Below are 13,189 nucleotides of genomic sequence, written 5' to 3'. Positions count from 1 at the left end.
ACCCTCCCTTTAGTCGAAGGCAGCCAATCCAATCGTTTCTGTTCCAGATACAACCCTCCCTTTAGTCGAAGGCAGCCAATCCAATCGTTTCTGTTCCAGATACAACCCTCCCTTTGGTTGAAGGCAGCCAATCCAATCGTTTCTGTTCCAGATACCACCCTCCCTTTATTCGAAGGCAGCCAATCCAATCGTTTCTGTTCCAGATACAACCCTCCCTTTAGTCGAAGGCAGCCAATCCAATCGTTTCTGTTCCAGATACAACCCTCCCTTTAGTCGAAGGCAGCCAATCCAATCGTTTCTGTTCCAGATACAACCCTCCCTTTAGTCGAAGGTAGCCAATCCAATCGTTTCTGTTCCAGATACAACCCTCCCTTTAGTCGAAGGCAGCCAATCCAATCGTTTCTGTTCCAGATACAACCCTCCCTTTAGTCGAAGGCTGCCAATCCAATCGTTTCTGTTCCAGATACAACCCTCCCTTTAGTCGAAGGCTGCCAATCCAATACTTTTTTGAAAAGTTGTCACTTCCAGAGATCTGAATTCAAATATATTTGTTGAAGTAGTAATTTTGGGGGAATTTGTATTCAAATTGTCACCTTCAAAGTAACAATTTACCCCCCCCTAAAAAGAGTTACTTTCCACGAAGCATGTTAAGAACTACAGTTATCCCAGGTCTGCAATCAGGTAGGTTAATAATACAGTGAGGTATTGGTGTGCTTTCTTGCCAACTCTTATGATCGTTGTCGCAAACAGATCTGGGGCAGGCTAGAATCAAGTTAAGGTATGGACTTAAAATGTAACTTTTGTGCGTGAGGTCATTGCATTTTATCTGGTCATTGTCCACCTGAAGTGATCAGTCTATGTACGGAACTAGTGAAAGGAACTAATTTATGGAACTAATGTATGGAACTATTGTATGGAACTAATGTACGGAACTAATGTACGGAACTAATGTACGGAACTAATGTACGGAACTAATGTACGGAACTAATGTACGGAACTAATGTACGGAACCAATGTACGGAACCAATGTACGGAACCAATGTACGGAACTAATGTACGGAACTAATGTACGGAACCAATGTATGGAACCAATGTACGGAACTAATGTACGGAACCAATGTACGGAACCAATGTACGGAACCAATGTACGGAACTAATGTACGGAACTAATGTACGGAACTAATGTACGGAACTAATGTACGGAATTAATGTACGGAACTAATGTACGGAACCAATGTATGGAACCAATGTACGGAACTAATGTACGGAACTAATGTACAGAACTAATGTATGGAACTAATGTACGGAACTAATGTATGGAATTAATGTACGGAACTAATGTATTGAACTAATGTACGGAACTAATGTATTGAACTAATGTACGGAACTAATGTACGGAACTAATGTATGGAATTCATGTACGGAACTAATGTATGGAATTAATGTACGGAACTAATGTACGGAACTAATGTACGGAACTAATGTACGGAATTAATGTATGGAAGCTGAACTGGAACTGTTTTCTCAAATTTTTACATTCAATAAATAAAAAATACTAGATAATACTGACATGGTCATGTTGTTCAGATTTTAAACCAAAGCCAAGAAATGAAAAACATGACCAACCTACAACCCATTTCAAATACAAACATGAAAAAACAACAATTTCTACATTAACCATTAACAAACAAAAAACGACATTCCTTTCCACAAAACAAAACTGGTTCCATTTAAGTACAGTGGCTTGCGAAAGTATTCACCCCCCTTGGCATTTTTCCTATTTTGTTGCCTTACAAATGGAATTGGAATTAAAATGGATTTTATGGGGTTTGTATCATACTATTTACACAACATGCCTACCACTTTACAGATGCAAAATATTTTTTATTGTGAAACAAACAAGAAATAAGACAAAAAAACTGAAAACTTGAGCGTGCGTAACTATTCACCCTCCTAAAGTCAATACTTTGTAGAGCTACCTTTTGCAGAAATTACAGCTGCACGTCTCTTGGTGTATGTCTCTATAAGCTTGGCACATCTAGCCACTAGGATTTTTGCCCATTCTTCAAGGTAAAACTGCTCCAGCTCCTTCAAGTTGGATGGGTTCCGCTGGTGTACAGCAATCTTTAAGTCATACAACAGATTCTCAATTGGATTGAGGTCTGGTCTTTGACTAGGCCATTCCAAGACATTTAAATGTTTCCCCTTAAACCACATGAGTATTGCTTTAGCAGTATGCTTATGGTCATTGGAAGGTGAACCTCCGTCCCAGTCTCAAATCTCTGGAAGACTGAAACAGGTTTCCCTCAAGAATTTCCCTGTATTTAGCGCCATCTATCATTCCTTCAATTCTGACCAGGTACCTAGTCCCTGCCGATGAAAAACATCCCCACAGCATGATGCTGCCACCACCATGCTTCACTGTGGGGATGGTGTCCTCAGGGTGATGAGAGGTGTTGGGTTTGCACTAGACATAGTATTTTCCTTGATGGCCAAAAAGCTTAATTTTAGTCTCGTCTGACCAAAGTACCTTCTTCCATGTGTTTTGGGAGTTTCCCACATGCCTTTTGGCGAACACCAATCATGTTTTCTTATTTTTTTCTTTAAGCAGTGGCTTTTTTTCTGGACACTCTCCCATAAAGCAAAGCTCTGTGGAGTGTACGGCTTAAAGTGGTCCTATGGACAGATACTCCAATCTCCGCTGTGGAGCTTTGCAGCTCCTTCAGGGTTATCTTTGGTCTCTTTGTTGCCTCTCTGATTAATGCCCTCTTTGCCTGGTCCGTGAGTTTTCGTGGGCGGCCCTCTCTTGGCAGGTTTGTTGTGGTGCCATATTCTTTATATTTTTTAATAATGGATTTAATGGTGCTCCGTGGGATGTTCAAAGTTTCTGATATTTTTTTTATAACCCAACCCTGATCTGTACTTCTCCACAACTTTGTCCCTGACCTGTTTGGAGAGCTCCTTGGTCTTTATGGTGCCGCTTGCTTGGTGGTGCCACTTGCTTAGTGGTGTTTCAGACTCTGGGGCCTTTCAGAACAGGTGTATATATACTGAGATCATATGACAGATCATGTGACACTTAAATAAAGTTCACCTGTGTGCAATCTAACTAATTGTGTGACTTCTGAAGGTAATTGGTTGCACCAGATCTTATTTGGGGGCTTCATAGGCAAGGGGGTGAATACATCATATGCACGCACCACTTTTCCATTTTTATTTTATTTTATTTTTGTGTTGAATTTCACTTCACCAATTTGGACTATTTTGTGTATGTCCATTACATGAAATCCAAATAAAAATACATGTAAATTACAGGTTGTAATGTAACAAAATAGGAAAAACGCCAAGGGGGATGAATACTTTTGCAAAGCACTGTAAAACACATACGTTAACGTTCAAGAAATGTATTTTTGTTCCATACAGTCATGAGTATACACACCACAGGCAGTCTTCTTTTGCTTCCTTAAAATAAAAAATAAAATGGATTAAATCAGATGTTTTCCCGCTATTGATCTACACAACCTACTTCAAATTTACAAGTGAAAGAAATGTTACAAAACATTTTCCAAATTACTAAGAAATATAAAAACGAGGATGTATAGATTGTGAAGAATTTTTTATAAGATTCTACCAACCTTGCAAAACTCTTAGGGCAACATATATCCATTGTTGTTGTAAAAATGGCTCAAGCACAGTAAATATTAACACTGAACAAAAATATAAACGCAACATGTAAAGTGTTTGTCCCGCGATTCGTGAGCTGAAATAAAAGATCCCAGAAATGTTTCATATGCACAAACGCGTATTTCTCTCAAATGTTGAGCAAAAAATTGTTTACAGCCCTTGTAGTGAGCATTTCTCCTTTGCCAAGATAGTCCATCCACCTGACAGGTGTGGTATATCAATACGCTGATTAAACAGCATGATACACAGATGCTGGGGACAATACAAGGCCACTCTAAAATGTGCAGTTTTGTCACACAACAAGATGCCACAGATGTCTCAAGTTGAGGGAGCGCGCAATTGATATGCTTTCTGAAGGAATGTCCAACAGAATGTCAATTCTGGTGAATGTTAATTTTGAGGTGAATGAGGTGAGGTGAATGTTAATTTTTCTACCATAAGCCACCAAAGTTGTTTTAGAGAATTTGGCAGTATGTGCAACCGGCCTCACAACCGCAGACCACGTGCATGGCATCGTGTGAGTGAGCGGTTTTCTGATGTCAACATTGTGAACAAAGTGCCCATTGGTGGCGGTGGGGTTATGGTATGGGCAGGCATAAACTACGGACAAACAACACAATTTTAGTGACAACATCCTGAGGCCCATTGCCATTTGTCTGCCGCCATCACCTCATGTTTCAGCATGATAATGCATTGTCCCATGTTGCAAGGATCTGTACACAATTCCTGGAAGCTGAAAATGGCTCAGTTCTTCTATGGCCTGCATACTCAACAGACATGTCACCCATTGAGCATGTTTGGGATGCTCTGATTCCCGCCAATATCCAGCAACTTCGCACAGCCATTGAAGAGGAGTGGGAATGATCAACTCAATGCGAAGATGATGTGTTGAGCTGCACGAGGCAAATGGTTGTCACACCAGATACTGACTGCGTTTCTGATCCATGCCCATACTTTTTTTTAAAAGGTATCTGTAACCAATAGATTAATTTCTGTATTCCCAGTCATGTGAAATCCATAAATTAGGGTCTAATTAATTAATTTCAATTTCCTTATTTGAACTTTAACTCAGTGTAATCTTTGAAATAACTTTCACTTTTTGAAAATATGGAGTTGAGTAGATCTGAAGGAAAAATATCTAATGTAATCCATTTTTAGATAAAAAATGTAATGTAGCAAAATGTGAATACTGCAAGGGGTGTGTATACTTTCACTAGATATTGTATAAACAAAAATAAACCATTTATTTCACATCATCTACAGGAGTACAGTACAAATAGACTTTATGCTCTTCTCTCCTCGCTAAATCACTTGTATTCAGGGTGGGAAAATACTTTAAAAGGAGATTTTAGGGGCATGTAGTGGGTCAGTGGAGCAGATACACAATGGTATGGAGTACCAGCGCAGGGTACTGACTCCTTTCACAAAAATATTTGCTGAATATTCACCCCAAAAATAATTAACACTGGTACTGTCAAAATGATTACCGTTGTAGTGAACGGCGACAGTGCAAACATGGGCCTCTCAGACTGTTGGCGAACTTGCTAAACACAGTCTACTCCGACAGGGTTAACCCACTTGGAGGACATCACAACTAGCTTTATGTAGGCAAAGGGACGATACAACGACACCAGTTTCATTCAGTCTTGGAGTCGATCTATGTTGAGCTATTGAGGTCCATCAAAGGCGTGTCTCCCTGTCAGGGTTACAGTCCAGCGCTCTTACAAACTGGTCACAGTGTAAAGAGCTGTTGCTCTCCTCTTTCCTGAGAGACTCGGCCTCCATCTCTACATTCCCATTGGTCAGTGCCATTTTCTCTTCCTGCTTGACGTGTCTCCTGAGTAGAGTGAAGCCCAGTATACACAGGAAGAAAGAGACAGTCCTCAGGCCCATAGTCAGACCCAGGTATACTACCCTAGAACAGAACAGAGGAGAGATTGGGGTTAGGGATAAGGTCAGAGTTAGGATTAGGGTTAGGATCAGAGTTAGGATTAGGGTTAGGATCAGAGTTAGGGTTAGGGTTAGGATCAGAGTTAGGGTTAGGGTCAGAGTTAGGGTCAGAGTTAGGGATAGGGTCAGAGTTAGGGATAGGGAAAGCCAGTATACACAGGAAGCAAGAGATAGCAGAGGGCAGGTAGCCTAGCGGTTAAGCGTGTTGGTAATCGAAAAGTCCCTGGTTCGAATCCCTGAGCAGTCAAGGTGGAAAGATCTGCTGTTCTGCCCTTGAGCAAGGCAGTTAACCAAAAATAACTTCTCCCCGGGCGCTGATGACGTAGTTTAGGCAGCCCCCCGCATCTCTCGAAATCAGAGGGGGGAGTTTAACGTGGGAAAAACATGTCGGTTGAATTCATTCAGTTGTACAACTGACTACAGTCGGTATCCCCTTCCCAGTCCTTCGGACCAGAGTCAGACCCAGTTGTACAACTGACTACAGTCGGTATCCCCTTCCCAGTCCTTCGGACCAGAGTCAGACCCAGGTATACTATCCTAGAACAGACCAGAGGAGAGAGTGAATCGGGGCGGCAGCTAGCGTTAGACTAGTAACCGAAAGATTGCAAGATTGAATCCCCGAGCTGATAAGGTAAAACTCGGGCGTTCTGCCCCTGAACAAGGCAGTTAACCCACTGTTCCTTGGCTGTCATTGAAAATAAGAATTTGTTCTTAACTGACTTGCCTGGTTAACAAATAAAAATCATTAGAATGAACTAAAATAGGTTACACTTTACACGAAGGCAACACTTGAAGTAGACTATTCTAAAGTGACACTTCACATGAGTGTACATTAATGTTAACTGTTGCCCTAAAATACAGCAGAGAGCATGAACACTAAAAACATGGCACAGTAAAACAAGAAAATAAGTGTCTACTAAAACCAATGTAGGCTACCCCTATCCAAATAGAGATAGCTATGGAGCTAGGAGCTGTACTGTAGAGGTTCACTAGGGGGGGAATTCCCACCTGAGTTAAGCATCCGTATTCTGACCTTAAATTTAGGCATGAAAATAGCATGCTATTCACCAGCTATTCACTTGGGGTGGAGATGGAATACATGAATGTGTGTCTACAGAGACGCCATATTCTGACATGGACTTAATTCCCTCCTAATTCCATCACCTTTACGTGCGAGGAAACCATGAAAAAAAAGCGAACCTACCGAAATTATATGGCCTTTTAACTTGCAGCGATGGGCAGTCTTGAACGTGTTAATTATAGGCTACCCTGACTTTCTCTGCTTCCTGTTTCCTGTCATGTAAAATATTAGTCCCTATCACGATCAACCGTCAGTAGGTCAAATAACCACACATATTCACCAGCCATTTTACTGTTTGTTCCCTTCAGTTGGTATAGCCTACATTATCATTACATGTAATTACATTGTTTCATTTACCTTCATTTGGTTCCTCTGTAAATGCAGTCACGGCTGTGTGGTTGTTGCTGACGATCATTACTAAAAGTTGATCATATATATATATATATAAAAGAAAGACATGTAGGCTAATTAAATTGTTCTGGAGTGGGGAGCAGACCAAGCCGTAGCGGTTTGAACCGACGCATGGCGTAATACTTGGCGCTGTGGTTAGTGCAGGCAATAGAACAGGGTTTAGCCAACCATTGTACACTAATCTCTCTATTCTAATTCTATGTACACTAATCTTCCAACATTACCATGGGCTGAAGAATTGAATGTGGCAATATTCTGAACGAGTCAAACCACAGTTTTATTTATTGAATGTGTAAAAGGCTCTCCAAACCTGTTTATGATTCATAAGTCCTTTCCTAACCCTAAAATATCTACAAAACCAGAGTATTAATTTTTAATTGGTTCTGAAATGGAGAAGAAAATGCATATATCTAGATGGTTTTCTTACTGAACACGTTCTCTCCATATATTTTATTGAGTCTATGGACAATAACTATAAGGTACAGCGTATTTAAAGGGATGGCTTAAGATAAATGGACTGAAAACCCTATTGAATGAAAACCGCAAGAGCTAATCTGTTGGCCAGCAAGTGGGAGGGTTTTATCTTTTGATCGCTGGAGAAACATGTAAAACTAGTCATATGGTATCAAACTGAAGCATATCAACATCCCACTGGGCACACACTGGTTGAATCAACGATGTTTCAACGTCCTTTCAATTAAATTACGTTGAACCAACGTGGAATAGACATTGAATTGACGTGTGTGCCCAGTGGTATATACATTTTTTTTCCAAACGTCAAATTTATGAAATGCTGGCTTTATAACTTGCAAGAATGACATTCGGAGAGACAAGCTAGAGACTTCTGTAGCCACGCGTAAAAGACAGTATAGTGCCAAACCTACTGAGTTGATTTATGATTTTAATGATATGCATAGACTTTTAACTGAGGAGGAAGTCTGGGTATAAGCATTTCTGTGGAACCCAGCAGAGCGGTATCCCAAAGGCATCTCTTAGTCAGACTAAGGGAGAGTGGGAATCGTCATGTTATCAAACTTCGGGTTATTGCCATAAATGATTATGCATAGGTTAATAACGCATTACTACCACTTGTCATTTTCAAGTCTTTTGCCGTCACTCTCTTAGGAACCTGAGGGAGGAAGAGAAAGTCAAAAGCTCCAACTGAAATGTCATTATCAGTTGTTTAATGGCAGATAGGAGGGGGGGGGGGGGGGGGGGGGGTAGAGTGTTCTTAGTGCGATTATAAATTCAGACCAGGGCCTTATGCCATGGAAGCGAATTACATAATCAGAGCCCATAAGTCTTGGAGGTGTGAACATACAAATTAATTGTGAGAATATTAATCATGTTTTCTTTTCTGTTCATTTATAAGTAATTTCAAAGTTTGTATAATGTTGAACAGTATGGATTTGGATTCTAATTTGAAATATACTTATTCATGTTACCATACTAAAACTTATTGATTACTTTACATGTATAAATAATGCATATGTTAGGGGTCAAGGAAGGGTCAAGAGGAACTAGGTGTGGTGAAAGTTACTGAGTGATATGGAAAGTTACTGAGTGAGACTTGGAAGTGGAAGTGCAGAAAATTCATATTCTGTTCAAATATTATATTGTTCAATATGAATGTTCCTAAGGAGGGGGGCAAAGGGCAACAGTGTCGTTTAAGTTCCTGATGAGGCAGGTCAGTTGCTGCGGAATCAGGAGCATGAGGGGGGGCAGGTACTTAGCCTAGTGCCTAGAGCGTTGGGCCTGTAACCGAAAGGTTGCTAGATCGAATCCACAAGCTGACAAGGTAAAACATCTGTCATTCTGCCCTTGAACAAAGCTGTTAACCCACTGTTCCCTGGATGGCTGCCATTGTAAATACGAGTTTGTTCTTAACTGACTTGCCTAGATAAATAAAGGTTAAATAATAAAAAATGTCATGAGAGATGTGGAACTCAACTCAAGATAAGGTCAACAGATGAAGAGAGAAGACACTGCTAGGAGAGGGGCCACAGGGGCCCACCATCTGATTATAGTCCTATCCCATACAGACACACTGCTAGGAGAGGGGCCACAGGGGCCCACCCTGCACACCATCTGATTATAACAATAGTGGATCATATCAGGCTAACGTATTATAAGTTGCTCAGTAATTTGGGACATGTAGCCTATTGGAATCACTATGAGAAGCAGATTATACGAGCCTGGCACATGGTTCACAACAGTTATAACAGTTCCATGATTAATGAGGATGATCAACCCTTATTGTACACTTTTGTCAACTTCTAATTTTTCATGGATTAAACAATTCAACACGGCAACCTTCAGGAAGTCAATCAAACCACTATATTTTTTATTCACCAATATATTTTGTGCGTAAAGGCTCTCCAAATCTTTTTTACATTTTTATTATTCATAAATACTTTTCTAACCCTAAATAATAGACAAGATCAGAGTATTTTTAAATCTACCAATTAGTGCTGACAAGGACATTAATATCCATGTATTTACATGGCTTTCTTTAATTGATCTCTAATATTCTGAACTCTTCTCTCCATATGTTCTAGTGAGTCCGTCGAGGAATTTCTAATTAAAAAAGGTACACCAAATTTAAAGGGGTGGATTTAGATAAATGTACTAAAAATCATATTGAATGAAAACTTGACGAGAAAAATCGGTTGGCCGGCAAGTGGGAGGGTTTTCAGCTGTCGAATTACATTTATTCAGCGCGTGCAAGATAACCACGCCTGCAAAACCATTACGCACCTGCATAAGGTAAGTCTGAATACCAACTACTGAGAAGTGTGTTGTGAAAGGCATAGTTTCCTACGTCTGAATTGACCCCCTAGGTGTTTTACCTGTAGGCTGTTGTGTTGTAGATTCTGCACGCTCCTCTTCCTCCACATTGTGTGATTCCCCACTTTAAACAGGTCGTGTCTATGACGGCTCCGAAGTAGATAGGTGCAGGGATGCCAGCTAAAATCAATCAATCAATCAATCATTGACTGACTCAATCTATCAGTCAACCGAGGACAGAAGTAATACTCACCCAGGGTCCGGGTGGCCAACGTGTGGACTCCAAGAGCAAGGGATTTAAACTCAGGCTTAATGCACCTATAAGAAGATTATTAGGGAGTTAGGGGAAGTCCTTTAAAGGCCAACTAAACTTAATCCTAACTGTTGTAAATTAACTTGAACTTGAGTGACATCAAAGCATGATTTTTTACAAAACGGTTTCCCCAAGTTGAACATGTTAGGATACAACACATTTTGTGTCATTGTTGCATTTCTCCAGTCCATCCACTAGATGGCCTCACTGACCTGATGAGAAGCATGAAGCCTGGCGTTCCCCCCAGAGAGATGATGAAGGAAGTGATGACAGACAAGAAGAGGAAGTAGGGGAACATTGTGTCACAGCTGTCTCTGATTGGACAGTGACCCAGGGAGGCAGTCAGGTTGCTGGGCTGAGAACCTGCCCCTGTCACTGCCACACACCTGCACTGGTCAAACACCTGGAGGAGAGGACATGGGGAAGGATCACTGAGTAGTAAAACACTGCAATAATATAGGGTCTAGGGAGTCTGGACTAGCGGTCTGGGGAGTCTGGACTAGCGGTCTGGGGAGTCTGGACTACCGGTCTAGAGTCTGGACTAGCGATCTAGAGAGTCTGGACTAGCGGTCTAGGGAGTCTGGACTAGCGGTCTAGGGAGTCTGGACTAGCGGTCTAGAGAGTCTGGACTAGCGGTCTAGGGAGTCTGGACTAGCGGTCTAGGGAGTCTGGACTAGCAGTCTGGGGAGTCTGGACCAGCGGTCTGGGGAGTTTGGACTAGCGGTCTAGGGAGTCTGGAGTAGCGGTCTAGGGAGTCTGGACTAGCGGTCTAGAGAGTCTTGACTATTGGTCTAGAGAGTCTTGACTAGCGGTCTAGAGAGTCTTGACTAGTGGTCTAGGGAGTCTGAACTAGTGGTCTAGAGAGTCTGGAGAGTCTGGACTAGCGGTTTAGAGAGTCTGGACTAGCGATCTAGGGAGCTTGGACTAGCGATCTAGAGACACTGGACTAGTGGTCTAGAGAGTCTGGAGTAGCAGTCTAGAGAGTCTGGAGTAGCAGTCTAGAGAGTCTGGAGAGTCTAGACTAGCGGTCTAGGGAGTCTGGACTAGCGGTCTAGGGAGTCTGGACTAGTGCTCTAGAGAGTCTGGACAAGCGGTCTATAGAGTCTGGACTAGCGCTCTAGAGAGTCTGGAATAGCGGTCTAGGGAGTCTGGACTAGCAGTCTAGAGAGTCTAGACTAGCGGTGAGTACTACCTACTATAGTCTACATAAGAACCCTAGAGGCGGGAGTTCGATATATTTGTCTCCACCTCATGACTTCACATACACTGAGTATACCAAACATTAAGAACACCTTCCTAATATTGAGTAGCACCCCCTCCCTTTTTGCCCTCAGAGCAGACTCAATTCATTGGGGCATTGAATCTATAAAGTGTCGAAAGTGTTGCTGGCTCAAGTGATGCTGGCTCACGTTGACTCCAATGCTTCCCACAGTCGTGTCAACTTGGCTGGACGTCCTTTGGGTGGTGGACCATTCTTGATACACACAGGAAACTGTTGAGCGTTGCAAAAACCCTGTAGCGTTGCAGTTCTTGACACAAACCGGTGGTCTTGTCCATTCACTCTCTGAATGGCACACGTACACAATCCATGTCTCAATTGTCTAAAGGCTTAATAGTCCGTCTTTAACCCGTCTCCTCCTCTTCATCTAATCTGATTAAAGTGAATTTAACAAGTGACATCAGTAACAGACCATAGCGTCCCACTGGATTCACCTGGTCAGTCTGTGTCATGGAAACAGCTGTTGTTAATGTTTTGTATAGTCCGTGTATCGGCCCAAGGGGAACGCTAAGATATCATCTCACCGTGTTTCTGCCTGCTCCGGTAGAGGATGTACAGCCAGCCAAACAGGGGGACACATACGTGATCCCGTTCTCTCCACAGACAGGGTCCCAGTCACTCCCGGAGCACAGGCAACCGGAGTTACACTCAGAGAACAGAGATGGCTGCTGGTACGACAACCCCTCCACCCTGGACAAAACACAGAGACGGATGGAGAAACAACTGAAAAGGTACAGTATGTATTAGATTCTAGAAAGATCTGTTAGAACATCACTGTTCACTCATTTACACAGACTGTTTTCTAGGTCAGTTCGTAGCGACTCTGTTTTGAGTGACATGTTTTTCTCTATTCTGAGTGTGTAACGACTTTCCTCCTGAGGTGAAGGAGAGGACCAAAATGCAACGCGGTTAGTGTTCAACATGTTTAATTGAACATAAACGGTGAAACACTTACAACAATTCAAAAACAACAAATGTGAAAGTCGAGACAGTCCTATCCGGTGCAGAACACAAACACAGTGACAGGAAACAAACACCCACAAAACACCAGTGAAACCCTGGCTGCCTTTGTATGACTCTCAATCAGAGACAAACGATACACACCTGTCTCTAATTGAGAATCATACCAGGCCGAACACAAAACCCCACATAGAAATAGAAAACCTAGACTAACCCACCCAACTCACGCCCTGACCAACTAAAACAAATACATAACAAAGGAAAACAGGTCAGGAACGTGACAGAACCCCCCCCTTAAGGTGCGAACTCCGGGCGCACCAGCACAAAGTCTAGGGGAGGGTCTGGGTGGGCGTCTGTCCACGGTGGCGGCTCTGGCGCTGGGCGAGGTCCCCACCCCACCATAGTCACTCCCCGCTTCCGTATCCCCCGCCCAATGACCACCCTCCCACTAACCCCACCTAAATGAAGGGGCAGCACCGGGATAAGGGGCAGCACCGGGATAAGGGGCAGCACCGGGACAAGGGGCAGCACCGGGACAAGGGGCAACACCGGGATAAGGGGCAGCACCGGGACAAGGAGCAGCACCGGGACAAGGGGCAGCACCGGGACAAGGGGCAGCACCGGGACAAGGGGCATCACCGGGATAAGGGGCAGCACCGGGATAAGGACCAGCACCGGGATAAGGGGCGGCAGGTCCTGGCTGAGGGACTCCGGCAGGTCCTGG

At 42.8% G+C, this 13,189-nt stretch overlaps 1 protein-coding gene across 1 annotated transcript in view; it reads right to left on the bottom strand.

Moving 5' to 3' along the window:
* Window positions 1-3,823: 3,823 nt before the first annotated feature.
* Window positions 3,824-13,189, bottom strand: part of LOC129861975 (solute carrier organic anion transporter family member 1C1-like) — a 41,649-nt gene continuing 32,283 nt past the window's right edge. Inside the window, exons 11-15 of the mRNA XM_055933226.1 lie at window positions 12,030-12,195; window positions 10,439-10,629; window positions 10,167-10,231; window positions 9,976-10,093; window positions 3,824-5,599 (exon numbers count right to left, since the gene is read on the bottom strand). Coding sequence (XP_055789201.1) covers window positions 5,365-5,599; window positions 9,976-10,093; window positions 10,167-10,231; window positions 10,439-10,629; window positions 12,030-12,195 — 775 coding nt within the window. The 3' untranslated portion in view covers window positions 3,824-5,364. The remainder of the gene's footprint in view (window positions 5,600-9,975; window positions 10,094-10,166; window positions 10,232-10,438; window positions 10,630-12,029; window positions 12,196-13,189) is intronic.

This window comes from Salvelinus fontinalis, chromosome 9, assembly GCF_029448725.1.
Source record: "Salvelinus fontinalis isolate EN_2023a chromosome 9, ASM2944872v1, whole genome shotgun sequence".
NCBI lineage: Eukaryota > Metazoa > Chordata > Actinopteri > Salmoniformes > Salmonidae > Salvelinus > Salvelinus fontinalis.
This window is presented reverse-complemented; position numbering and strand designations above follow the sequence as displayed.